General features: G+C 35.9%; 8 protein-coding genes and 1 non-coding gene across 10 annotated transcripts; 6 read left to right on the top strand and 3 right to left on the bottom strand.

The window, feature by feature from the left end:
* The first annotated feature begins 158 nt into the window (after nt 1-158).
* On the top strand, nt 159-1,753 carry LOC135803882 (WD repeat-containing protein 54-like). Its single transcript, XM_065317602.1, is given in 6 exon segments — nt 159-600; nt 656-785; nt 844-1,062; nt 1,065-1,098; nt 1,157-1,385; nt 1,444-1,753. Coding segments are annotated over 6 exon segments (1,005 nt in total). The 5' UTR covers nt 159-381; the 3' UTR covers nt 1,618-1,753.
* Nucleotides 1,404-2,718, bottom strand: Tfb4 (transcription factor B4). Its single transcript, XM_065317604.1, has 4 exons — nt 2,266-2,718; nt 1,850-2,201; nt 1,755-1,791; nt 1,404-1,695 (listed from the first exon to the last, which is right to left on the bottom strand). Exons 1-4 carry the CDS (start codon nt 2,716-2,718, stop codon nt 1,632-1,634), a joined length of 906 nt encoding a protein of 301 aa, XP_065173676.1. The 3' UTR covers nt 1,404-1,631.
* A 185-nt stretch (nt 2,719-2,903) lies between these two features.
* LOC135803880 (nuclear control of ATPase protein 2-like) lies at nt 2,904-4,235 on the top strand. The gene is made up of 2 exons (XM_065317600.1): nt 2,904-3,593; nt 3,649-4,235. Exons 1-2 carry the CDS (start codon nt 2,904-2,906, stop codon nt 4,159-4,161), a joined length of 1,203 nt encoding a protein of 400 aa, XP_065173672.1. The 3' UTR covers nt 4,162-4,235.
* Nucleotides 4,236-4,300: 65 nt separating this feature from the next.
* Nucleotides 4,301-6,212, bottom strand: LOC135803881 (kinesin-like protein KIF15). Its single transcript, XM_065317601.1, has 2 exons — nt 6,082-6,212; nt 4,301-6,022 (listed from the first exon to the last, which is right to left on the bottom strand). Exons 1-2 carry the CDS (start codon nt 6,145-6,147, stop codon nt 4,988-4,990), a joined length of 1,101 nt encoding a protein of 366 aa, XP_065173673.1. The 5' UTR covers nt 6,148-6,212; the 3' UTR covers nt 4,301-4,987.
* A 294-nt stretch (nt 6,213-6,506) lies between these two features.
* Nucleotides 6,507-8,019, top strand: LOC135803884 (nucleoplasmin-like protein). 2 transcript variants are annotated; one of them, XM_065317605.1, is made up of 3 exons: nt 6,507-6,668; nt 6,864-7,318; nt 7,483-8,019. In XM_065317605.1, exons 1-3 carry the CDS (start codon nt 6,647-6,649, stop codon nt 7,594-7,596), a joined length of 591 nt encoding a protein of 196 aa, XP_065173677.1. In that variant the 5' UTR covers nt 6,507-6,646; the 3' UTR covers nt 7,597-8,019. The 2 variants fall into 2 exon arrangements, with proteins under 2 accessions (XP_065173677.1, XP_065173678.1); XM_065317606.1 differs by having other exon boundaries at nt 6,509-6,668; nt 6,924-7,318.
* Nucleotides 8,020-8,625: 606 nt separating this feature from the next.
* LOC135803857 (protein PET117 homolog, mitochondrial) lies at nt 8,626-19,005 on the top strand. The gene is made up of 3 exons (XM_065317569.1): nt 8,626-8,802; nt 8,859-9,973; nt 18,585-19,005. Exons 1-2 carry the CDS (start codon nt 8,711-8,713, stop codon nt 9,001-9,003), a joined length of 237 nt encoding a protein of 78 aa, XP_065173641.1. The 5' UTR covers nt 8,626-8,710; the 3' UTR covers nt 9,004-9,973; nt 18,585-19,005.
* LOC135803856 (uncharacterized) lies at nt 9,074-12,202 on the bottom strand. The gene is made up of 7 exons (XM_065317568.1): nt 12,066-12,202; nt 11,214-11,534; nt 10,871-11,155; nt 10,242-10,578; nt 10,035-10,189; nt 9,471-9,953; nt 9,074-9,392 (listed from the first exon to the last, which is right to left on the bottom strand). Exons 2-7 carry the CDS (start codon nt 11,506-11,508, stop codon nt 9,148-9,150), a joined length of 1,800 nt encoding a protein of 599 aa, XP_065173640.1. The 5' UTR covers nt 11,509-11,534; nt 12,066-12,202; the 3' UTR covers nt 9,074-9,147.
* A 1,916-nt stretch (nt 19,006-20,921) lies between the features above and the next one.
* On the top strand, nt 20,922-22,753 carry LOC135803706 (shootin-1). The gene is made up of 4 exons (XM_065317379.1): nt 20,922-21,014; nt 21,103-21,127; nt 21,196-21,363; nt 21,418-22,753. Exons 1-4 carry the CDS (start codon nt 20,922-20,924, stop codon nt 22,674-22,676), a joined length of 1,545 nt encoding a protein of 514 aa, XP_065173451.1. The 3' UTR covers nt 22,677-22,753.
* Nucleotides 22,754-22,892: 139 nt separating this feature from the next.
* On the top strand, nt 22,893-22,963 carry TRNAG-GCC (transfer RNA glycine (anticodon GCC)). The gene has a single exon. It is a non-coding gene; the product is annotated as a tRNA-Gly (tRNA).
* The last annotated feature ends 2,900 nt before the right edge of the window (nt 22,964-25,863 follow it).

Raw genomic sequence — 25,863 nt, 5'->3', positions numbered from 1 at the left:
GCTGGTCCTCCCCCACCACTATTCCATGCACGTAAGCAGCAGCGGTATACCCCCACTACTTTTTGCGGGTTGTGTGCAAAACCGCGGGTATAAAAGGCAAGCGCGCAGTGCGTCTCGTGCTCAGTCGTTCCTGAATCGTCTAGCAGTCCAGTCGCAGTCTCCTCTCCCCCCCACTCCTTTCAATTGATCACCAATTCTTTTCACATCAAGTCATCCACTGAATATGCTCATCATCCATGTTTATATGTACACAAAACGTAAAACTAAACCAAAAACAAAATTAAATGACTAAAATATAGGTTGCTATGCTAAAACTTATTTACCAAAACAATTGCCGTGATATTAGCTGAGTTAAGTCAACATAACAAACCAAAACACAAAATGTACGTTGATAAAACCTTCATCAATTTGGCTACAAACGCATCAGCAGTTAACGACAACTTAGCATTACAACACGGTAATGATCTCGATATATTAGCCAGTACACTCGCGGTTATACAAGATGGCTACGTCAACATCGTCCCCATTTTGAATGCGTCTCGCCGGTCGAAATACATTCCTATTTCACAAGAAGAACGTGGTGCGGGCGTTGTAAAAGAAGTAATTCAACATTCAACCAACTTAAAAACACAACCTAACATTAACATTATAATAGGTCAGATGGCTAGAAATCTCGCAGAAAACTTATTTCGTCGTATTATCATCAAATGGCGTCCAAGTTTATGACATGGAAGCCAATAACATTATATTTGAACATGGATGTCGTGATACCGGAGAAGCTGCATGTAAATAATCTGAAATGTTACATAAAACCAAACAAAATCACTAAAATATTATTTACAGCATATTGTGTTGGAGTATGTGTCCTGAAAGGCAACGTATTATGCGTTGGCACATGGATAGGCACCGTGTGGATGTTCAAACACGAATTAGAAACAGAAGAATTCAGATTCATCAATCGTGTGTATGCACACGACGAAGCAGTTGTAATGTTAGATGGCGACGGTAAAAACATGGCGTCCACATCAACGGACATGTCGTATTTCTGGGCCTTTCAAGGACGGACTTTGATATTATACGCAAGTTATCTATTCACGGGTAAAAAACAACCACAAAAATATAAACAAACAAAAAACCTAACTTGCAACATCAACAGAGTAATGTCAACACCAACCACGTTGAAATATCGCTTCGGTTTCATCTACCTGGGATATTCCAGTGGAGAATTTTGTGTTTTTGACGGTAACAATGAAGATTTTGAAGTGCGTGTCACCGCACACAAGTTAAAAATAACCGCGTTGGATGTTTCTGCTAAATTAGTGATTCTCAGTGCGTCGGATGATTGTTTTGTGAAATTATGGCAGTTTAAACAAGAGGAAGCCATGGTAAAATACAACATAACCTTATTGTTTGAATTTTTATGTTTGTTTTGTGTTTATGTAGGTAACACCAATGCAAACAATATTCAATGAAGATGGACCTGTTTATGGGGTAGGTTTCTTAAACTATGCCGCGACAGAATTCGCTGTTGTAACTGGGGGCAGCACAAAAGTACATATTTATATTGATTGGGAGGATTCTGCAGCTAATGCAGAAGATTTGATAAACGCAATTTAAACTAACATTACATATTATAATTTCACCTTCTTCTTCTTTGTTTTGCTGGCGAGAGGTCCAGGAATCTTGAAAACAGTACTGAAAAACAAAATATTAATTATTTTCACATAAAAATACAAAAATATTAATAAACTTACTGGCATGTTGTGCAAATTGGACTAAACTTACAGAAAACTGTAAAAAAAACATATAATTTATTATAATTTAGTTTAAATTCTTACAAAATACTTACTTGACAAGCAAACTGAACAAACAAACCCAATATCAATCAATTCTCGATGACAGAAACAAGCTGCGCGATAATCCACCTTCACAGGCGGAGGCAAAACTAATTTCTGACGTATAGGCGGCTCAGGCAGAAAAACCCACAATAAATACTGTAAAAGCCCTTGAATCTGAGGAACTTTCAAGTATAATCCACCTGTAATATCACAACCCTGCTGCAAAAGACTCAAATGTTGATCGAGTGCACACACATCAATCACAACATTCTGTTTCTGCGCAGTGAAGAATACATTCATATAATTCATGTATTGTGAAGCAGAATCACCACTGCCTGTTACAACCAGTATTCGACTGTTTATCTACAAAGTATTTTGATGATTATTTATTAAATTATGGATGTAAAGTGTAATAAAATGTACATACTTTGCATCCAGGTGGCTTGGTCCTGTGTATCCTAGCAATATAACACAATGCCATTGCAATAGCACCAGCAAGCAGCGATTCAGTGATGATGGTTGAAGGTGTCTCGGTGGTTAAGATTTTTGCAAGATTTTGTTTCACTGTTTTCTCGACCAGAGTGAACACCTCATACTGACCATCAATCTGCCTCACATCCAACTGCTTGCTGGTGCCCGGATAGATAAACTCGCTGATTTTCGAATGGCAAGCCATTACAGCAAGTTTGTTCTGCGATTTTTGCATTAGATGAGTATTGGCGAAGGCAATCACAGAGTCGACGCATTGTGTAAGGATATGTGGATTGTCACGCAGGATTTTTTGACCTGGGTTAGTGTCCAGGACGATGACGAGTAGACTAGTATCTTCTGTATTTTCAAATTGCGTCTCTTCGTTTGCTTGCTTCAAATCAAAAGCCATTTTTATAGATTTTAGTAATAATTTTTATCGAGGTTAGGTTTTGATATGCGCCTGACGGCGTCTTGGAAACTTTTGAAAGTTCCACTGACGTTGTCAGTTCTGTTTTTTATTTTGATTGCACGTGTTGGCATGTTGTAGAGGACCAAAAAAGTTATTAATTAGGTAAAAGAGAAGCACGCGCATTGATGAAGAGTTCGTCGTCGGGCGGTTCTAAATTCAATTTCGTGCGGCGCGTTTTATCGCGCACATCCACTCGCAATCGCAGTCTCAGCGTCTCATCCACCGCCCCCAATAACAACACCGACATGGACGCGAGCGCAACGCCGAGGTCGACCGCCAAATTTCAGTCGGAGCTGCTTCTGCTCAAGTCGCAAATCGAGAGTTTACAAATTTCAGTGCACCACATGCAGACGGACAACGCCACGAAGGAAAAGGCACTCGCCGCCGCCACCCGAGACAAGGAACAGCTCAGTGTCGACCTCAAGAAGCAGCGACGCTCGAATGCCAACCTCAAGCAGCAACTTGAAGACGAACGCAGCTTTTACTACAAAGAAAAGGAACAATACTGCCAGGAGATGAACAGCGTTAAGAAACAGCACGCAGCGACGCCATTATCCGCACAGAAAGAAATCGCCGAGCTGAAAAACACACTCAATCAAACTCTTGAAGCAAATTACAATCTTAGCGTTAAATTCTTACGGATGAAGAACACCAAACTTGCATTAACGAAACAAATCAATAAATTAACATCACAACATGAAGAATCTTCGAAATATTGCAAAAACAAAGTCGAAGAACTCGAAAACCATATGAATTCGTTAATCCATGAAGAATTCTACAAACCAATTCCACCATCGAGTAAAAAATATCTACACGTTTGTCAAAATCTCATAAAAACCTAAAACAAAAATAAAAAAATTAATATTTCAGCTCCTCAAGAACAATGGCACGTTAATTCATGAAAACTTACAATTGCAACAGGAAGTTGATCGACTCCATGCCGATATCGAACGGATAAAAGTCAATAACATCCGGAATGAAACCAACAGCAAACTCAAACTGATTCATCACGATTCCATCACGTCCAAAAGCAGTGTTTGTCCAAAGTGTAAACTGAAAGCAGATTCCAGTCGTACTGAGCGGAGTATAAAATCCCACTCGAGATCATCACAAACATCCACATCTAGACGTCACCATCATCATCATCATCATCCGCATCGAAATCAAATGAGTTGTAAGTCGATGAATTCGTCCGATTTGAGTGTGGAGGTGATCAAGATTGAGAAGCATGGTAAATTGACGGCTAGTATAGCTAATAATGATTGTGTGGATGTTGATGTGACACAGTCCAAGTATGATCTGATGACAGTCTCCAATTCGAACGTTGCGCTGAGCAAAAGCGAAGAAGTTAAATCCGCGCCTGAAATTTTACGAAAGGTGTGACATTCTGATGTCTGCGATTCGATGAGGGCAACCAATAAAGAAATAAAGATAAGACAATGTACCTAACCTTAAAATTAACGTTTTATCTTAAAATTTTTGTTAAATTTGGTTGGTTTTTTGTTGGTTTTGCAACTTTGGGTAGTTTAAAACGATATTTTATCAAATCTAACCTTAAAATTAATTTAATTATAACATTTAACCTTAAAATTAATTAGAAAATAAGGTTAGTTTTAATTTTCTGGTGGGTTTGTGTAGTTTACAACGCGATTTTTGCAATTTAAGCAAACCTAACCTTAAAATTTACTTCGTTCTAGTTTTTATCTTAACATTTATGCTAAAATTCTGTTCATTTTCAAGTTTTTGGTGGTTTTGAGCAGTTTAAAATGCAATTTGACCTTAAAATTTATCAACTACAAACTTTTAACCTAAAATTTTTACTTTTTAGTAACGCTGCGTTTAAAACGCGAGATATCAAATGGTTCGACTTTAACGCCGTTGTAAGTTACATCTGTGTCCGTGCTGCTGTTCATTACGATGGCAGCACTGTCGGTCATATTCTTTTCCGGCTGTGCAACAGTTGTGTCCATTAATTTTGTTACAACCTTAGCAGGGGCAATCGGTGCCTTTTGCGCAGCTTGTTCTTTCTTGCAAGTAGTGATCAAGTTCTTCAATAAGTTATATTCGGAGTGGTTTCGTTTGTAGGCAACTTTCATTGCATTATAATCGGTGTTAATTGTATCCAAATTATTCTTTGACTCTTTTATTACCTCTGAGTTAGCTGATTGTTGATCTTTTCGAGTGTTTTCTAGTTGTAATTTTTCATCAACTAAAGTTTTAGCTCTGAATTCAATGCTGTTTCCTTTTTTATCAAATCGTTTTTGATTTCATCGAATTCAGCTTGTGTGGAAGTTAGTTTTTCTTGAACCTCCACCATTTTTAAATCGAGTTCTTCGATTGTTTCAGCTGTGATTGTAGCAGATTCGCATATTGATTGAAGCTCAGAAAGTTTTTGTTTGTTTTGTTGTAATTCTTCAAGTTGTAAATCAACATTTTGTTGAGTCAATGAAAAATCCTCAGGAAGATCTTTTCCAAGTTCTTGTAATTCCTCTTGAAGACGTAGTAATATTTCTGATTGATTATCATTGATTGTTTTGTTTTCATCAGCTTGCATCCGGATTTCTTCGAGTTTCTCATCAATTTCCGCGTGTTTTTCATTGAGTTCTGCTTCTTTGGTTGCATATTCTTTTTCTTTATCTTCAATTTCTGGCTTTTTCTTCTCTAACAACTCTTGCTGTTGTTTATTTTCATCTAACGCAGCAATTCGTTGTTTTTCTTTCTCTTCAAACTCGGTTTTTAGTTGTTTTAATTTATCATTACTATTGTTTATAGCCTCATCTAATAATTTATTGTTTTCGGTTGATTCTTCGATGTCTCTTTGAATCTTGTTAATAGTTTCAGTTTGTTTTGACATTTCAAGCTGATTTTGTTCTTCAATCCCTTTTAATTCTTCGGATAAAGTGTCATTTTCTTCATTGAGTGCCTTCAAGGTGTTGGTAAGTGTTTCTATTCCATTGCCGTGCTGCTGTATAAACTCTTTCGGCTCTGTTTCTTTCAATGAATAAATATTGTACATTTCGTTGAAAGATTGTCTCTCAGCAATGATTTCCTTGATTTTTGCGTTTATATCTTTAACGACTGCATGTTTTTCGCTGAGTTCGACAACTTCTGCTTCTAATTGTGCGTGTAATGCTTCTTTTGACAAATATGTACTGAGTGCATCAGCCAATTCACGATCTTTTTCTAATTGCTCGTCTGAAATGAGTTTGAGCATGTTCTCCAAGGAAGAAGTCTTTGAGTTGTCCTGAATTCAAATAAATTTGTTGAAATAGAGTTATAAATAGAGTTATGTGCTATAATTACCTTTGCAGTCTTTGCGACTTGAAGTAAGTGCTCAATTTCACGTATTTCTGGATTGCGACTCGCCATGATGATGTTCAATATTATTGTTAGAAAACTTTTAAAAGTATAGCTGCGATAAATGGTTACACGATGCGGCCATTTGTTATTTGAAGTGACGTCAGAAAAAACAAATGAAACAAATTTATTTTCAAAATAAAAAGTTTAAAAACTAAAGTTTAAATGTTTAATAATAAACAATAATATATTTATTATTAAATATACATTGTACATTATGTTGTTTACTAGTTTTCTTGCACTAATCATGTTTAAATCAATATTAAAAGTTTTAAAACTTGTACAATTCTTGACGAGAACCGGCAACACCGCAGGTAAATGAAAGAATTTCGTGTTGCTCCGACGATAATCGTGCGCACCCGAAGTCGGCCATTTGCACGCAGCGTTTTGCTTTCGCTTATCGCTTCGCCCGCCTGCCAGTCGTCAGCATTGAGCATCATCAAACACAGCAACCAGAAGCCGGCTAGTCACGTGCGATCCGAACCGAATCCACAATCATCCACACATTACCATGGCTGACGAGTACTTTTTCGGTAAGTGAAATCATCCTCGATAATCACGCCACCCATTGCCGCGCATATTCCAACGCGGCGGTGCGTTCTTTCAGCGATATCACAACTCGAACGTCGATTGTTTGCGCCCGGAGCCGGTGTTTTTACGCGCCATTTTTCATTTGTTCTACATATTACTCACGAGATTCAAATATCAACGCGTGGAAACACTTGCAGATGCCGGCGCAAACTACGTCGTATCAACCGTAGATGCTGATTTTAATTTGCGCTGTACAGCTTTGACTCTGGAGGGCGCTAAGGCCAACGAAGTCTGGGACCCGGAGGCGAAGAGTACGGACGACTACCAGGGCGGCCACAAGTTGATCATCAAACAAGCGCTGCTCGGCCCCGACGCCAAAGAAGGTGAAGTAAATGTGGTGCAAGTCGAGGCGATGACCTGGAAGGAGTCGATCAAGATCCCCGTGGCGGTGTTGAAGGGTGGCTCCGCCAACAACCAGGTGCAGCTGGATCTGTCTTTCCCCGACCCACCAGTCACATTCACACTTATTCAAGGCAGCGGGCCTGTGCACCTCATCGGCCACCATTTAATCGGCGGACCTGTGGAGGAGTTTGATGATATGGATGAGATGGAAGAGGAGATGATTGATGATGAGGAAGGTGACATTAAAGAGGTAAAAACACATTTTATTATAAATTTCTCCTTAAAACCAATCCTTTTCATATCCTAAGTTCCAGAATGATAAATATCCATTGGCTACGATAGTAGAGGTCTGTTTTACCGACTTGATGTTTTAATAAATGTTTTTCTGTTGTTAATCTCATGATATCATTGCAGGAAGAGGATGAGGAGGAAGATGAAGGCCCCAAGAGCAAAAAAGCGAAGACGCAGAATAACTCCAGCGGCAAAGGGAAAGCCGCGCCGGCGAAAAACAACAAAGCCAAGAAGTAAACACAACCTCCGCACAACAAGATTGCCGTCGCCATCATCCAACACTCTCTCTCTCGAATGTGTGAGAGATTAACCAAACCCAGGCAACACCACACCAACGGCTTGCGCAGACGCGCAATGACTGCATTTTTTAATCTTCTTACATAGGTTTAGATAGATAAGTCTGTCGAATTAGTTCACAATCTCATCTCGATGCAAAGCTACGTCTGTATTACCTAGAAATGCGATAGAGTTTCGCCTGTGAACAATTGGGGACACAGGTATCGGTTGCGTGCCACGAAGCAGGCGTACATGCCGCGTACATGTACTCGTAATTTTTATTTTTGTTGTGTTTTGTTTGTCGACTCTGGACTCCTGTATAAGTTAAGAAAACTGATTTTTTGATAAGAAAATATGAATGAAAATGAACTGATAAGCACACGAGACTTGTAGCGTTGATTAATGCCCGCCCCCCCCGGCGCGTGTGTGTGGTTTTGTCGATTTGTTTCGTTTGAACGCTCGCAGAGTTCGAAATGTGTCGGTGTCATTTACTGAATGTGCGTGTAAGTTAAGAAAAATGAGAATTTGTTGTGTTGGGAGCAAACGGGAGCGTTACTGATGAATTCAGTTGGACTGAATTATAATTTCTTATAATCGCTTTTCAGTTAACTTGTATTTTATTAATAAATCTTTTCGAAAAAAACATTTTACAAGTCCTCGTTATCTGCAAGTCTGTTTGACGTCTGAATTTCAATTTTTGCTTTCGACCAATCAGCGTTCAGTATTTCAAATCGCAACCGAGTTTTACCGATGATACCCGATCGTTTGTTTTGGTGAAATAAGTTAAAATTCGAACATTTTGTGTATTAAACAATATGAAATTGTTGTTTTTGGAGCATAGAAAAGCGTTATTGGTGAATGCAGTTCAAATTAATTGTAATTTCGTACTAAATCTTCTCGAAACAAATAATTTCGCAATATTATTTTGACATTGTTCGATTTCAGTTTGTTTCTTTCAACGAATCAGTGACGAGTATTTCAAATCACAACCGACTTATGCCGGTAATACCCGATCGTTTGTTTTGATGAAGTAACCTACAATCCGAACATTTTGTGTAGCAAATTATCAGTGAACATGTCTCTCACATCGAAAATAGTTCTTGGAACAGCGTGTTTAACCTCCGCCAGTATCATCGGTTATGTGCATTATAAGCAGAAAATAGACAGGTCAGTGAAACCCTTACTTTCTTCATAAAAATATAGTGAAAAAATAATATTTATAGAGAACGCTTGCATGAAGGTGTCATTCGTGATATTGAGCGACAACAGCGCCGCAAAGCGGAAAATTTGTACAATTTACAGCGGCAGCATGACCTTGAGAAGGAAATCAAACGAACTGAAGAATTAAAAGGCGAAATGTCGCTTTGACTGCGTATTAAATTATTAATTTGGGCAATAATGAGTCATAACTATCGCGAAAATCAAGTTTGGGGGCGAATAAATTGTATATATTCTTTATTAAATTAAATATATGATATAAAAATATTCTTGTGCCCAGTTGAGCTAAAAATCTTACGTCATCACATTAGTATCGTCAAAACGCACGCGTCTGCTTGTATCCAAGTTGCTAAAACCCAGTCCGAAGTTTTTATGCAGTTCCTCGATAGATTCATTCAAATATTGATTCTCGTAATGTTTTTTATACTTTCTTATGAGCATAAAACAAGCAACCAATAGAATTATTTGTATTAACAACCATAAAACTATCAGACCAATCACAAGAGAGAAGTCTATACACACTTCGTTGTTTAAATAATCTACAAACAAGAAATATTTAAATATTTAAACATGTCATGGTGTATAACTGGTTGCCTACGTTGCATTGCCACACTTACCGAATCCAGCGACTAATATCTTGTTGTTTTCACCATAAACCAACTTATCAGGCTTAGCATTGATATTGCGCACGATAAGCGTGTACTCCAATGCCATTTGAAACGTTTTATTGCCTTGCAAGTGATTGGCAGCATCAGTGCGCTGAAATTCACTGCGATTCACCGATTTCACGGCGACTTCATTATCGCCGAGATCAGCGCGTCTGCGCATGCGATTGTAAAACGTCTCACCGCCACAATCAACGTCCGGACATTTCTGCTCACAGAAGGTAACAGTCACGCTGAAGCGTATCACATTCGACGACGAAAACTTAAACGCTTGAAACGACGATGTTAGTTTTATACTGTCACCATCGACTTGTTTCTTCAACCCGGGGAAAGCATCCAAATTCGTTGGACATCCACGATCATCCAGTAACAAGATGGAGTCCTGGCTGGTTTCCGTCATGGCGATTAAATGTCCTGCAGTTAAATCAATACCACCTGGATAAAATAAATAAAAGGTTAGTTTTTATTTATTTTTATTATTTTTATTGTTATTTAAAGTTATGTGATGACACTTACTATTAGCGGGTTTCATTTCGATGATAAGTTGTAACTCATCACCGATTTCGGTGTCTCCTACTTCATTCGAGCTTAAATCAATGATTTTCATCTCGACTGTCGGTTGATTCGGCAGTGTTGAGTTTATATTTGTGCTTCCGGTGTGATCTGTGTTACTAGTTCATTATTTAGGTTAGGTTGTGATTATTATAGGTTAGAGTTACTTACTCGGTTATATTGAAGCCTGTACCAACGACAACTCGATTTCCCCCACTACCAAAAATACATCCGACTTTAATGATGCGATCCGCTTGTGTTTGGACCATGCTGTTGTATTGCAACACCATTGTACTTGCGTATAAAGTGCGGTTTTGATCACTTGTTATTTTTGTTATGCCACATTTGTGCGAGGTTAGTGGCACGTGGAGTTCCACGTGGCGGGATTTATTGCCGATTACGTAGCATTCGCTTGTTTCGGAAAATCCCTTCATGTAGATTTTCCCGTTGAAGACCATGTCGGTGTCGTAGGAAATCGTCATCAGTGTGTTTGTACATTCAACACGGACTTAAAGAGAAAATTTATAGGTTATATTAGTATATTATGTATCAAGTGTGCTAAGTGGCACTTTAACCACGTTTTGTCACTTGATTTTTTTCTATTTTTACTTTATTTCCACGTTTAATTTTTGTATTTGAACTTTTTATTTTAAAATATTGAGTATGCGCAAGTTCCACTTCGTGGCTAAAGTACTTTAGTCATGATTTTGGCCATCCGTGATTAAAATACCACTTTTTGTGTCTCAAAACCGTGGAAAAGTTGAAAAAATGATTTTAAAGAAAAAAATGTCATCACTTACTATTTAAACATGGCGCGCGTTCATAATACATGGCTCCAGGATGTTCCCGTAGGGATTTCGGCCCATGTACTTTACTATTTTCACTGTGCACTAAACACATGTACTGTTGATGACTCATCGATGCTTTAAAACTAGGTATTAATGAATAACCTCGACATCTGAACGCTGTATACTGCTCGCATTCTCTTTGACATTGCACATTTGTGAGGTTAGGATACACAGCATCAACGTGCGTTAACATTACGTTTGGATATTCTTCAAATGCGCAAAATTCATTAGTAACCGCTACAAAAAATTATTTTTTAAATTATTTTTAATTTTTAATGAAAAAATTATCACTTACGATCCGCGCATTGATTTTCAAAGTATTCATCATCATAACCGGAAACCCGGAAACCTTGCGGGGTGATAAATCTATCTGCGGAACTAAGGGTGCATTCACCAATGGCGTCCGCTGTTTGCCTCGGGGCATAATAGTCGTTGATTACGGAATTCACAGGCATCAGGCGGAATTTAGTGGAACGACACCGGAAGTCGCTTTCGGCCAGGCAGTTTTCCTCGCATTCGAGGCGTGTTTGTGGTACTGGTAGGCGTTTGGTGGAATTGCCGACTAATGTCGACGCTGGTATTCGTTCCATTACCCACAGTTTACCACATATTCGATCTGTAATTTATTGATTAGCAATAATTTTTGACATTTCACCATAATTCGTCCTCGTTACATTTATGTTTAAATTTCACTATTTTATTAACTTTCTAATTATTATCGCGAAAATGTTAACATTGCTTAACCTTAACCTGTAATAAAATTAGGCAACTTTTCAGACACGTAGCCTTTTTGTTTGGGTTTTTTTTGATTTTCACGTATTGAAAATGTAAAATTTTTGTTTACTTTTCATTTTCATACAATAATTGCGAATTTTTCTCTATTTTTGCCTGAAAAAGTGTCAAACTCGTAGTTTTTTGACAGTATTATAAGGTTTAATTAAGGTTATGCTACTTTTCATACATTTAGCTATTTTTTTAGTCGAAAAATGTACAAAATTATTTTTTATTGGCAGATTTTTAAGGTTAAGTTTGAGTTATGCAACTTTAACTACACGTAGCTTCTTTATACTTAATTATTATCGCGAAATTTAAAAATATTTTAACCTTAACCTATAAATAATGTTTATTATCTATTTACTTGACTTACTTTGAAAGCACACCTTCCTAAACCACGCGATATTCGTATCGAAAATATTATCGCCATCTTGGATGCCTTGTGGTTCGCCAACCAACGAATGGCAGGACGCGTTCGCATAATTCAGGACTATACTTGTACAAGATGTATTCGTGCGACATCTTCGCAAACATTCGTAGGTAATACCTGATTCCAGACTTGTTTTCGAGGCGGCAAATAATAAATTAGCGCCTATGTTATGCGAAGGACGTAGGCCAAGGACTTTTTCGAAGTTTAGTTGGTCTTGGGGGGCAGTTTAAGTTTACATTGGCACCTGAACAACGCAATATTTGTAATATTTTGTTATTTTTATGTAAATTATTGGAATATTACTGTAGGAAGAATGAATCACGATGACTAAGTAGAGAAGTTTCACTCGTAGGGCTTTGAAACACAATATCATGGCGGCCATTTTGTTTTTTTGGAGAAAAAATCACTTTTTTACAAATTAAAAAAATGTTTACACAAACATATTAAAAACACTCACACTTGTTGCGATTTACAAACACTTTTAAAGTAGCGTTATCAGTTTATGAGTTATCACACCACTGGAAAAATTAAAATTGATTTTTACAGTCACAGTCACACGTCGAACACAAAGTGGATCAGTTTTGTTTTTCGTAAGTAAAATTATATTAAATTCAATTGAATTTATTTTTGAATTTTTTGTTGTGTTGACGTTGTTGTCGTCGCCACATGTGTCCAAGCTGATGGTGCGCGTCGGCGTAAATATACTGCGTCCACCCGCAACTCGCGCACGTGAGTGTAAAGAAATGCACGCGCAGAAAGAGAGGAGTTTGCCGCCGTGCGCGCGGAGAAAAAAATTGAATAGTGGCGATGGACGTAATCCACGCAATGCACACGCACACTCGTTTGACTCTGTGCACTTACATAAAACAGCCGTTGACAATTGATGGACTGTTACTGCTGTTACTACTTGTTACCGCTTGTTAGTAGTCGTTATTAACACACACCTGGGGAACAGCCTGGGCAAATTCATGCAAAAGTGCAGCGTGCGCGAGTGCGCGAATGTATTACGTAAGCCATGCCAACCTTGGACTATTTTATTCTTGCCATTACCTTTTTTTCCATGCGAAAAATGTATACACTGCGCATCACTATGTTGCAGGTAATTTTCATGCGTTTGGTGAGTGTTTTCGTTTGGTTTTTTGGGGAAAATGAGGGAAATTATGGATTTTTGAAAGAAGTTTAAGGTTAGATTGAAGTTAGGCAACTTTTCATACATGTAGGCATTTTTTATTCGTAAATTGTGGTAGAAATTTGGGAAAACACTTTGTTTATTATAATATTTTGTGGCACAAACAGTAAAATTTAGTGATTGTCACGAACAGGCTTGTATATTACTTGATTTTCATGAATTGGGAATGAAAAATGTATTTTTAATGCCTTTTCATACTGTTTTTGAGTGTTTTTCTTTATTTTTTGGTTTAAAATGCGTGAAATTATGTTTTTTGACAGAATTTTAAGGTTAGATTAAAGTTAGGCAACTTTTTATACGCGCAGTAAGTTTTTATTGGTAAAATTTAGTACAAATTATGGAAAACACTTTGTTTTTAACAATAATCTATAGCGTAAACAATAAAATGTAGTGATTGTCACGAACAGGTTTGAGTTTTACTTTATTTTCATGAATTGGGAATGAAAAATGTTGTTTTAACGCATTTTCATAGAATTATTGAGTGTTTTTCTTTATTTTTTGCTGAAAATGCGTCAAATTATGTTTTTTGAAAGAATTTTAAGGTTAGATTAAAGTTAGGCAACTTTTTATACGCGTAGTAAGTTTTTATTGGTAAAATTTAGTACAAATTATGGAAAACACTTTGTTTTTAACAATAATCTAGCGTAAACAATAAAATGTAGTGATTGTCACGAACAGGTTTGAGTTTTACTTTATTTTCATGAATTGGGAATGAAAAATGTTGTTTTAACGCATTTTCATAGAATTATTGAGTGTTTTTCTTTATTTTTTGCTGAAAATGCGTCAAATTATGTTTTTTGAAAGAATTTTAAGGTTAGATTAAAGTTAGGCAACTTTTTATACGCGTAGTAAGTTTTTATTGGTAAAATTTAGTACAAATTATGGAAAACACTTTGTTTTTAACAATAATCTAGCGTAAACAATAAAATGTAGTGATTGTCACGAACAGGTTTGAGTTTTACTTTATTTTCATGAATTGGGAATGAAAAATGTTGTTTTAACGCATTTTCATAGAATTATAGAGTGTTTTTCTTTATTTTTTGGCCAAAAATTAAGTAAAATTTTGTTTTTTGACAGAATTTTAAGGTTAGATTAAAGTTAGGCAACTTTTCACACACGTAGGCCATTTATATTGGTAAAATCTGCTACAAATTATGGTAAACACTTTGTTTATAACAATAATCAACACTGCAAACCGTAAAACTCGCCGATTGTCACGAACAACCGTGAGTTTTACACTTTTACTTAATTTTCACGAATTGGGAATGAAAAATTTTCCTATGAATGCGGTCATGTTCACATAATCAACTATTGTTGCAATTTATTTACCAGTTGACGAAAATAGGAAATGTTTTCATAAATTAGGGAATTCCTTTTACCTTGCGCAAAACAATAGTAACCTCAAATTGGTATCTATAGATTTAGCGCATTTGGCCATCGCATACCTAACCTATACTTATTTTCGACTTACTAAACGAAGAATTCTTTCAAAATTATATAATCACACAGGTTACATTACTCTACTTCCGGTTTATCACTGTATATTTAAATATTGCGCCATTTTTGATTTTCATCATCATAACTTAACATAACCTAATTTACTAATTATTACTGCATCTTAAAAAATGGCGAAAATTTTTAGACTTTTGATAATATTTTTAGTTTTATACTAATCACAACGCAATAAATAACAGTTTACATGTTTATATTGAAGAGACATGCCACTAGACGCACGCAAAGCGCATCGCTTGACAAAGCTGTCATTACACGCGTCGTTGCGCATCAATGTGAAATGTTTCGTGTGATTCAATTCACATATTACCACAATAGCTATAAACGCATCGGTTTCTAACCTTAATGTTATCATTATCACACAACCTCACTAATTTATCACGCCTACTACCTATGCAATCGGCCATCTTGTTCATGTTTACGCTTTGTTTTGTTTTGTGTTTGTTGCACTTTAATTATCTGGCATTGAAAGTGAGGAAATCATCAAGGACACCGAAGGGAATAATTAAATTAACTCATCGTTATATGCAATCACACTTAACACTTTGTTATCTTCACGTTGCACTTGTTTTTTATGTTTATCCTTCAACCGGAGATCAGATAATGAAAGTTATTTATGCGCATACACAGATTAGGTTAGGTTATGTTAGCTGTTAATATACAAGTAGCACAATTTTTATCTCTCGCGATAATTCTATATTTAAATTAAGCAAATAATGTATAATAAGTAATGTATGAATTCGTTTTTGTGTCTACGTTAGTTAAAGTTAAGTCATTGGCGCAAGTGTGACTTAAAACACGTTTTTTATAAATTTTTATTAATTTAAAGGTTAGATATCTGCAGTTGAAGACAGGTAAGATGAAATTTTATGTTTTTCTTGTAAATATACGCAAAACAACGAACAAACAAGCAATAAAAGTCTTATCATGACTTTTAAAATTTATTACATCAATTTTTCTGGAACTTAAACTTCAGAAAAATTATTTTTTTATTAACTTACGCGGTTATTTTGTGCGGTAATAAAATCAAGTGAAGAAAAAATGGAAAAGTTTAAAGTGTTGATATGTATTCTCGTGGGATCTCTCCTGTTACCACCGGAAGTAATGGCGGACAATGACATAGACCTGGGTAAAATCGTCCAGTCAATGGCGATGATAAGCATGAACGTCTCACTCACACAACTCCCGCAATTATTGGTCGCTGCAATCACAGGCAGCGTACCATTTTTACTACAAAACTTCGGACAACTCACCATGCCTCTCCAACAAATCTTCCAGATGATAAGCGATGCCGGAACTTCCACATCCTTGATAAACCAGGCTTTCTCATCACTGAATCTTGGATTTTCAGCGTTGAGTAAATTATTCACGGATATCGTCCCGGTGACTTTTGATTTATTCAAAAATCTTGGACTTTCTTTATTGGATGTGCTATCTACAGTCCTGAGGACTATTCTGAATGACTTATTGGGTTTCCTTAAAGTCGTGGAGTTACTTAACCTCAATCCAACTCAACTACAGAATTTACTCCTTTTGGGAAGCGAGCAGGATTTATTTACGTTCATATCTTCAGGAGTGTTTACCCAATCAAGTCTTTTATCAATAGCGGATATTTTGAATATAGACTTGACTTTCAGTGGAGTACTGGGTTTCTTCCAATTGTTTAATTTTGATTTTGCGATGAAATTCTGTCAATTCGTAACGAATGACATTTTACAACTTGTGAATGTCTTGGGATTGGTTGAAGATGTCCTGGGAGCTGCATTGAGTGTTTTGAATATTGTCACACAGATACTTGACCTGGACTTTATAAAGGATATTCTTGCACTTGTAACTGGTCAACAACTATTGGCGAATATTGTTTCTCCGACTACGGCATTAACGAAAAAAGGAAATCTCTTGATGAGTATTTTTGTTCAACTATCACAGTTTGTAGACATGGCTGCTTCACCCTTAGGTGGTGGGGGGAGTTTAATACCTATTTCCTTCCAAGATTTGGGTAATTTTACGCAGATTTTATCTCTGGCTGGTCCCCTATCGGATGTTCTATTTTCTACAACTGGCAAAATCGCACAGAAAGATTTATTGTCTTGTGTGGTCACGGAATTGGCGAGTACGGATATTCTTGGAGTGGTTACCAGTGCTGTTTTTGATGGAGGGATATTCAAAATACCAACTGAGGGTATTTCACAGCTTGTGGAAGGAACACCGTTGGTTTGTTCGGACTTTTTGATGGGTATTCTGGATTCTATTGATAATTTATTCTTCAATTTCAAACCGCTGCAGCCTGTGAAAGTTGTGAAAACTTATGATTTTAGAAATCCGTTCTTTGATATCCTAACGCGTTTGATTACCTTTGGGCATTATTATATGTGGCTTATTTTGGTGAATATTTATTTGATGTTGAAGGATTATATTACAGAATAATATTAGTTGTTTACTTGCCCGCTAGATGTCTATATGTTGAATGTTTCACAATTTTTACTTTATGTTTGAGTAAATTTTGTAATTGGTTGAGAAATGAAATAAAAAGTGATAAAATGTTTATAGTAATTTTATATAAATATGGATGCTGGTATTTTTACAGTCTTTGCATCATTTGACGTAAAAAGATGTGACCATGAGCGCAATGCATCGCTTGTTCTAGTTTATTTTTTTATTTTTTACATATGAGTACATAAACTCGATGCGTTCTTGTTTTTATAGATGTGTCTAATGGAAATTGTAGTCGCATTTCTGTAATGCGATTAGCACACTGCAATGTGTTGTTGTTCAAATACAAATACAAAGTGTATCGGATAAATTTGAATAATGTGTGGGATTCGCCAACGCTCAAATTTATTTAGAATTTATTGTATTTGTGCTCTAGTTAAATGTTTTAGTTGAAATGAAAACGAAAACAAAATGCTAGCGACAAACACTCATGTTAAGGAAAGTTATAAGCAAAAAACAACAGGAAATTAGATTATTGCATAAATTATGTCATGAAACACACATAAAAGTTGATTGTGTGCATTTTATATCATTATCTTATTATTTACTTCATTATTTTGTGGTTTTATAGGTTTTTTTTATTATCTGACTCATAATTTACAAGAAAAATACATGTAAATACACAAAATTATCCTTTAAAACGCGGATATTTTTAAAAACAGTGACCGCTATCATTTTTGCATTTCATTTTCATAGAATTATTAAGAATTATCAGTTTTTGGGCGAAAAATGTGTCAAAATAGGTTATTTAACAGTATTTTAAGGTTAGATTAGAGTTAGGCAACTTCTTATACATTTAACCATTCTGTATTTGCTAATTTTATTATTTACATCATTATTTTATGATTTTTTTAGCTTTTTTAATCATTTGAGTCATAATTTACCACAAAAATTCAATTTTAATACTCCAAACGATAAATTTTCTTCTTTCTAAAAACAATGGCGTCTGTCACTGATCAAATGTCATTAATATAAAGCCTACATGACCAATTAATTCGTCCTTGCGCTGAAACTGACTCACATACCAAACGCAAAACGTGACGATATTTAAATTTTCAACTCGTTAACGCAACGCAACGCCACTCCACTTGACTTTACTAAGCATAACTGTCTCAATGTTGACTTTCGACTTCAACGGCTGCGGCTGAATTAAGTAGCGTGTGGGTGAACAAGTGTTTTAATGAATATTAATGCCATGCTACATCACGATACAAACGTGGAAATATCGATTGTTTATTAAGTTAAACTTTTTATTTCTTTTATTACAGCTTAAATAATGACTTTTTCCACACGTCGATCAATGGATAATCAAACCATTCTAACTCTTGTTTCTCGTTTGGTCTGGGCCCGATTGGGATATAAAATAGCCATGGGTGCATATAGGATGTTTAGGAAGCGATTCTATAGCTCTACGGAAACTACACCGGAAGCATTCTATGAAATCAAAGAGGAATGGCTGCTTGAGAGGATGAAACACTTGGGAATCGAGAATAAACCAACAGAAATTAAAATCAAAGCAGAATAATCATAAATTATTATTCTAATCAAATTTAAACAATTATAAAACAGGATGTCACTTGATTATCCGCTTACCGCAAGACCCAAGATGGCGTCGCGTCCAATGTTTAATTATTCATTATTCATTATACCTCATAATATTATTGTAATTAAATGTTCTTTGTTTGCGTACTTGAACTTCATGCTTGATGCTCACGTTGAGTATACAGTGCGTTCGCGATACGAAAAATATGACTCACGCCCACCACACGGTAAGATTAGTAAATACACGATCGGACGTGTTTAATGCATGCATCGTGTGAATGCACGCCGTGCGCGCGGCGAAAGGAAGAAAGCGGTCGGTGTGTGTGCGCTGAGCGCCGAAGGAGAGTCATAATATTCCAAGTCGAAGTCGAGCCGCGCGGCCTGAACGAACGGAACAATTCTCAGCGCGTCTCGAGAATGGTGCGGCACCGCTGAGACGGAGAGAGAATGGTACAGCGAGCAGTGCGCTATTGAAAAACGTCTCCGAGACGTCTCAGAAATTCAGCATTCAGACTCAGTGCGGTTTCACGCGGCGTGCTACACGGTGTGCGTCTTCGTTTTTTTGAGAATTCATTGAGAAAAACACGTGAAAATTGGATTATTACACACATAACCTCAATTGACGACTCCTAAGGAATTTTTCCAGTGAAAATCAAGGTGTGTTATGGTTATTTTTTGTTATTTTGAGTTTTAAGGCTGTGTCACTGTTGATTCACCTGTTTTTCGGTAAGTAAGTTGAACTTGCGTTCACTGCGCGCTTTTGGGTTACTGTGTCTTTGGCCGATTGTCCGCGTTGAAGCCGAACGCATCGCCTGGGGCGATACAAAGTGTACAGTTGTTAAATTAATAACATTTATAGCCACAAATGAGTAATAATTACTATATTCCCAGCTGTAAACGAATCTTTTGTTGATTTGTTTCGTATGCGCTTTTGAATGACATTGAAACTTGAATCATAATCGCGATTGCAGTTCCATGCAGACAATGGTGTAAATCTATAAAGTGTGATTCATCAGGCTTTAAATACTCGTATGCTAAGGTTACGCACGTCGAACAATCGATTTTTTCTTTTTGCTGTATTGTTTGACATTGACAATAAACGCACATTGGTAAAATATTATAGGCAGAAGAATCGAGTGTATTGTGTTGCCTACTTTCTAAATGTGGATTTTTTGTCAGTGAGTAAACATAACCGCGTTTGTGTGCTGTCCGCACCTTGTTTTGCCGCAGATATAGGTTCGGCAGTGTGGTGAATGCACATTCGCAAAACGCGCAAAATATGTTTCGGCTTTCTCTTACACATTCGGGGAGTGTATAATTAAGTCGTACATTTTGATACTGGTAATGTATCATTTACAACGATCGTAAATTAGAAAATTTCGGTTTTGAAGAGTGATTTGTAAGTATGTACTCACTTATTTATTATCTTGACTTCAAACAATATTTTTTATTTATTCTTTCGATAATGCAAAAAATACAAACAGTAAACAAATTTATTTTACAAGATAAGAAAGTGTGATTTAACTGGGAAGTTAATCGGATCAATAATAAAGTGAAAAGTTAAATAACTCAGGATTCTGCGAATTTTGTTACTCATGTTTGTAGAATATGTACACATTTGTATTTTTGACACATCGTAAACTCTTATGAGTCAGTTTTTGATAATCTAAGATTGAGAAAACCAGTGTTGTATTTATTTCATCACAAATTTATATCAAAAATATTTTATAAGCCTAAAAATATTATATTTTCAAGTGTGGCACTGTTCAAATTACTATCAAATGTTTAGCTTATCAGCTGATTTATCATAACGACAAATGTGTCCCACGCAGTATGTGTTACAAAATCGAAAACAAAAGTGCATCGACATCTAGTCTGTAGTCGCGCGTAATTGTGCGCTGGTAATTACTAAGTGAGCATGTAATTATTGCTGTGTGCTTTTAAAGTCAGTTGCGTTTCCGAAAATAAAGCAAACGCTGAGTCAAAGTGTGTTTTAAGTGCTTTGATGGTCTGGCGCTTACTTGAAACTTTCGTGTAAAAATACTTTTGCTCGGGGAGCTGCGATGAGTATCCAGGACGTAGGAATAGTAAACAATCCCAATGAGGAGAACCAGCCGGATGTAGAACACTTTCAATATGGCGATAATGTTACCGATGTAATTACTAATACTAATTTTAAGTTTAACTTTGAAATTATGATATTTGAGGTAATTTTTAGTTATATTGTGTTTTTTCTTTGTGTAGATCTCGGATGAGATGGCAACGGAACGTACCCTGGCCGGGTGTCTCCTAAATGGCGGTACTAAACTTCCGGTGCGTCGTACCAACAGTAAAATGGATTACCACTTTCACCTACAGCGAAATTCTACGTTAATACTACCACACCTATTACTAATGGAACAAATGGTCATACACCACGCATAGATGATCCTCCCAATCGATGGAAGATAAAATATGAAGATTCTGAGGAACGTCGAAAGAAATTACTCACTGAAAATGAAAAAAGTAGGTTTTATACTCTTTAAATCCACAAAAATTAATTTTTATTGTATTTTTTAGCAAAACGTGCTCTCGAAGATTCCGAACGAAAATGTATCCAATTACGTTGTAAGAATGAAGAACAAGAAACCGAATTATTCGAGAAAAACGAAAGCCTCGCCAAGTTAACAACCGCTTCTAAAGGACTTTTTAAAGAATATGACGCTCTTAAACATAAATACGAAGCAGAAACAAACGCAATGCGAGGTGCACTCACAGACGCCTCACATTGGTATAAAGAAAACAAAGCCTTACGTCGTAGAACACTCCTCCTTCAGGATGCAGACGCTGTTGATGAAGGCGTGGATGCATGTGAACCCACCGCCTCCGATGGGGCGGATCTTGACAATCTACGTGAATCAGTGAGGGCGTTAAGTACAGAGGTGGCGCAACTCCAAGCGGAGCTAAACGCTGCTAAACTAGCTGAGTTTGAAGCTAGTGAACATGGCGCACAACAATCACATGACTTAGAGGAGGAGCGTCGACGTAATGACCGCCTCCAGAGTGAATTACGTGATTTAACTCAGAGTCATGAACAACTCATGCGGGTTTCCGGAATGATGCAACGTGAACTCGAAGAGCTGAAACGCATGGCCGCCAGTCATCAAAGCAACGCTGAGGCACTACGTAAAGAAGCTGATGGCTATCGTAAGGAGCGTAATGTCCTAGCACATCAAAGCACCATTTTATTGGAAGGTGTAGATGATGTGGGACAACTCCTACTTGCGCAGGAAGTAGAGGAACTTAAGAGTACTCTTGAGGAGGAACGTGCCAGTCATCAGTTGGAGTTGGAAGCGTTGCAGGAGCGTTGTGCTGATAAAGAACGCGATGCGCAAGTTGAGATATTAGAGGAGCGTTTGCGATTGGTTGAAGCGGAGTTAAGACGTGAGGCGGAGCGTGCTGATGTTGCTGAAGCTAAATTAAAAGTTGCAATTGCGCCGCCTCCTCCTCCACCACCGCCTCCTTTGCCACAAGCACAGTCTCAACCGCCTGTTGTGCCGTTGAGAGTTAAGAAGATGTCGAGATCTTCGCCGCCTCCGAGTTCAGAGGAGCATGTGGATAAAGCTACTGCTGCGCCTGCTGCTGCGGGTGTTAATGAAGATATTATTAACCAGATTAAAGGTGGGATGTTTACACTGCGTAAGGCTAAGGCGGAGCGAAGGGAACGTGAAGCACCGAAGGCTGTCAGCGAGATGTTGAATATCCTGGGGAGTTTGAGGAGGACTACGCGTAATCGTATTTCTCTTGCGCCTGCTAGTTATGGCGATGTGCAGTTGTGACTTTGACTATGTATCTATAATTTTTTTATTGTTAATGTAAAGCTATTTTATGCTAAATATATTCTTAGTTTATATTATTCCATGTCTATGTTTTATTTTTACCCTCTTTTATATATTTTATGTCAATCCGAAGAAAATAGGAAGTGATGTTGATGTTGTTGGATTGTTACTGAGTCCTTAGACGTTAATATAAACATAAGAACATTAACAAGACAAGCATCGGTGGTTCAGTGGTAGAATGCTCGCCTGCCACGCGGGCGGCCCGGGTTCGATTCCCGGCCGATGCATGCTCAGTTTTGCATTTATTTTCTAATTATTACTAAATAATTTATAATAATTAATAAATTCTACTAATATTTTCATTTATAAGTTTTATTTAATGTCCTTTTGGCACCGGTTGAATTCAAATTTAAAGTTAATAGTGTTTTGTAGAAATTGTTTTCATTCGAACAACAGGGTCGAACTTTTTTTAATGAAAATATTACTTGTCGAAGAACAGGGCCGCATTTTTCAGTAAAAATTATTTTCCTTCGAAGAACAGGGTCGAACTTTTTTTAATGAAATTTTAATTGGTCGAAGAACAGGGTCGAACTTTTTTCTTAAAATTTTTCAGTGCAAAGTCAAATTTTTCTTTAAAATAGTCAATAGGGCCTAAACGGTAAGTGGTAGAGAAAAATTGTTCTTAAATAAAGTAATCAGAATTTAACAAGCTATCAGAATCCGAAATCGAAATTGAAAAATTCCAACTTTTAATTTCTAACATAAAAAAGAGAAAAGTTTTGCCTTTTTTATGACGAAATCTTTTTCGAGTGTTTTCGACCTCAAAAAAATTGAAATTTTTTTATTGCAGAATATTAAAGAAAGCGTGATTTTAAACACTTTATCTTAGTAAATTTTTGTTCTAATATGCATCGTTTAGATAATAATCACCATAATAAATTTCGTTTTCGTGCGAAGTCAAAATTTTTGTTAAAATTGCCAATAGGGCCTAAACGGTGAGTGCTATTGGAAAATTGTCTAGAAATAAATGAATTAAAATTCAATAAGCTATCCGAATCCGAAATCAGATTTAAAAAATTCCTATTTTTAAGAATGCATAAAAAAATGAAAAAGTTTTGCCTTTTTTATGACGAAATCTTTTTACGGTTTATGTTTTTTATAGCATAAATTTAAAAGGTGGAATTTTAAAAATTTTTCTTCGGATTATGATAAAACAGGACATTATAAATCATTTATTTTAGTAAAGTTTTTACCTACAACCCTTATTTAAGGCCCTATTGGCAATTTGGTTACACTAATTAAAACACTGATTATTTTAAAAATGGTCAGTCTGATAACTAAATTTCACTAAGATAAAATAACCAGAATTATTGTTCCTTCCATTTCCCGTCATAAAAAATTAGAATTTTGCATTTTCACTTTTTACCTATAAAATGATGGAAAAAACTGAAAATCTAGTTTATCGCACTTTTCTCGGAAACCATTGGGGCTAACAAAAAATGATTTTCAGATTCGTATACAGGGGATAATTCTACATTCGATAGCACTTAGAAATATTAAGTATTCAACTATTATGTAATAAGTGAAAATGGTCAATAACTCAAGAACTAATTAAGATATCGAATCAAAACCAAGATTAATGGATTCTGGGCATCATTCTACATCATATTGGAAAATTTGAAGAAAATCTGAGTTGTGGTTCATTTTGGTCTGTTTTAATTTTCACAGATAATTTGGGAAATATTGGTGTTATCAGAAAACTGACTGGATATCTTTCATCACATTGCAATTGTCTATCGAATGGCGTTTTCCATTTTCTCGTAGCTTAAAGTTTAATTTTTCGACCACAAAATACTTAAGTGTAACCTCTTGATACTTTTCAAGTGGTTTTTGGTCAACTTCTTTGAATCAGAAAACTGAATCTGCCATTTTATAGATCCTTATCATGACATGAAAGAACTGCAAAAAGTTTTCCTGCAACTCTTATAGTTTCCGAGAAAATCGCGTCGGAAAATTCACTTTTCACGTTTCAAAAGTAAAAATTTTAAAAGCTTATCATATTTAGAATGGTTTGCTGAACATAATGCAGTTTTCCGTTTTTGTATATCTCTATTAGTTCAGGAGATAATCGGTAATTAAGTCATGCTGGAAGTACATGTTTCACTCAAATGCTCCTACAGAGTAAACAGTAAGTACTAATGAGTAAGAAGTTTTATTTATAAGTATATTAAGAGCCTCTCTACGTAATGGTATTATTAATTTTTAAGCATAATTAGATTTACGTTATAAAATGTCAGGCGCCTCCGCCATATTTTAGATAATTATTTGCATGTTTTTTTATAAATTGAAAATGTTTAATTTTTATTGCTGATTGTGAAAGAGGACAATTATATGAATAAAATATTTTAATGTATTATTTTAATTAGACGTTTAGTTTAGAAGATATTCGCATAAATCTTTTGAATACAATTTTGTCAATAGGGCCTTAAATAAGGGTTGTAGTGAAAAACTTTACTAAAATAAATGATTTATAATGGCCTGTTTTATCATAATCCGAAGAAAAAATGTCAAAATTCCAACTTTTAAATTTATGCTATAAAAAACATAAACAGTGAAAAGATTTCGTCATAAAAAAGGCAAAATTTTTAATTTTTTTATGCATTCTTAAAAATAGGAATTTTTCAAATCTGATTTTGAATTCGGATAGCTAATGGATTTCTAATTTATTATTTCTAGACAATTTTCCAATAGCACTCACCGTTTAGGCCCTATTGGCAATAATTTTCTTTAATATTCTGCAATAAAAAAATTTCAATTTTTTTTGAGGTCGAAAACACTCGAAAAAGATTTCGTCATAAAAAAGGCAAAACTTTTCTCTTTTTTATGTTAGAAATTAAAAGTTGTAATTTTGAAACTCTGTTTGCGGATTATGACATCTTGTTGAATTCTGATTACTTTATTTAAGAACAATTTATAAATAAGTTCGACCCTGTTGTTCGACAAGTAATAATTTCATTAAAAAAAGTTCGACCCTGTCTTTCGGCATAAAATGTTTTTATTGACTATGTTGAGCGCCCTCTGCCGATCGAAACTAATATTAACGGTTTATTAACTACAATTTTAAAGGTGATTTTAGGGCACTTCCAGAGGAGTCCAGAGGGTCGGGAAGGTATCCAGCATATAGAGA

This window comes from Atheta coriaria, unplaced genomic scaffold, assembly GCF_025399875.1.
Source record: "Atheta coriaria isolate IRGN ID8LTWV9N9 unplaced genomic scaffold, Caltech_Dcor_3.1 hic_scaffold_3_pilon, whole genome shotgun sequence".
Taxonomy (NCBI): domain Eukaryota; kingdom Metazoa; phylum Arthropoda; class Insecta; order Coleoptera; family Staphylinidae; genus Dalotia; species Dalotia coriaria.
The sequence above is the reverse complement of the archived record's forward strand: the minus strand, read 5'-3'. Positions and strand labels throughout refer to the sequence as shown.

Coding starts and splice junctions, on each gene's coding strand:
- LOC135803880 (XM_065317600.1), top strand. CDS start 2,904: ATGAAGAGTTCGTCGTCGGGCGGTTCTAAATTCAATTTCGTGCGGCGC. Junction 3,594..3,648: donor CGAGTAAAAAATATCTACAC/GTTTGTCAAAAT, acceptor TTAATATTTCAG/CTCCTCAAGAACAATGGCAC.
- Tfb4 (XM_065317604.1), bottom strand. CDS start 2,718: ATGGCTTTTGATTTGAAGCAAGCAAACGAAGAGACGCAATTTGAAAAT. Junction 1,792..1,849: donor TTGTTCAGTTTGCTTGTCAA/GTAAGTATTTTG, acceptor TTTTTTTTACAG/TTTTCTGTAAGTTTAGTCCA. Junction 1,696..1,754: donor CCAATTTGCACAACATGCCA/GTAAGTTTATTA, acceptor TTTGTTTTTCAG/TACTGTTTTCAAGATTCCTG.
- LOC135803881 (XM_065317601.1), bottom strand. CDS start 6,147: ATGGCGAGTCGCAATCCAGAAATACGTGAAATTGAGCACTTACTTCAA. Junction 6,023..6,081: donor AAGTCGCAAAGACTGCAAAG/GTAATTATAGCA, acceptor ATTTGAATTCAG/GACAACTCAAAGACTTCTTC.
- LOC135803884 (XM_065317605.1), top strand. CDS start 6,647: ATGGCTGACGAGTACTTTTTCG. Junction 6,669..6,863: donor GGCTGACGAGTACTTTTTCG/GTAAGTGAAATC, acceptor AAACACTTGCAG/ATGCCGGCGCAAACTACGTC. Junction 7,319..7,482: donor AGGAAGGTGACATTAAAGAG/GTAAAAACACAT, acceptor ATATCATTGCAG/GAAGAGGATGAGGAGGAAGA.
- LOC135803857 (XM_065317569.1), top strand. CDS start 8,711: ATGTCTCTCACATCGAAAATAGTTCTTGGAACAGCGTGTTTAACCTCC. Junction 8,803..8,858: donor TATAAGCAGAAAATAGACAG/GTCAGTGAAACC, acceptor TAATATTTATAG/AGAACGCTTGCATGAAGGTG.
- LOC135803856 (XM_065317568.1), bottom strand. CDS start 11,508: ATGGAACGAATACCAGCGTCGACATTAGTCGGCAATTCCACCAAACGC. Junction 9,954..10,034: donor CGAAATGAAACCCGCTAATA/GTAAGTGTCATC, acceptor TATTTTATCCAG/GTGGTATTGATTTAACTGCA. Junction 9,393..9,470: donor GATATTAGTCGCTGGATTCG/GTAAGTGTGGCA, acceptor TCTTGTTTGTAG/ATTATTTAAACAACGAAGTG.
- LOC135803706 (XM_065317379.1), top strand. CDS start 20,922: ATGAGTATCCAGGACGTAGGAATAGTAAACAATCCCAATGAGGAGAAC. Junction 21,128..21,195: donor GGATGAGATGGCAACGGAAC/GTACCCTGGCCG, acceptor AACAGTAAAATG/GATTACCACTTTCACCTACA. Junction 21,364..21,417: donor ACTCACTGAAAATGAAAAAA/GTAGGTTTTATA, acceptor TGTATTTTTTAG/CAAAACGTGCTCTCGAAGAT.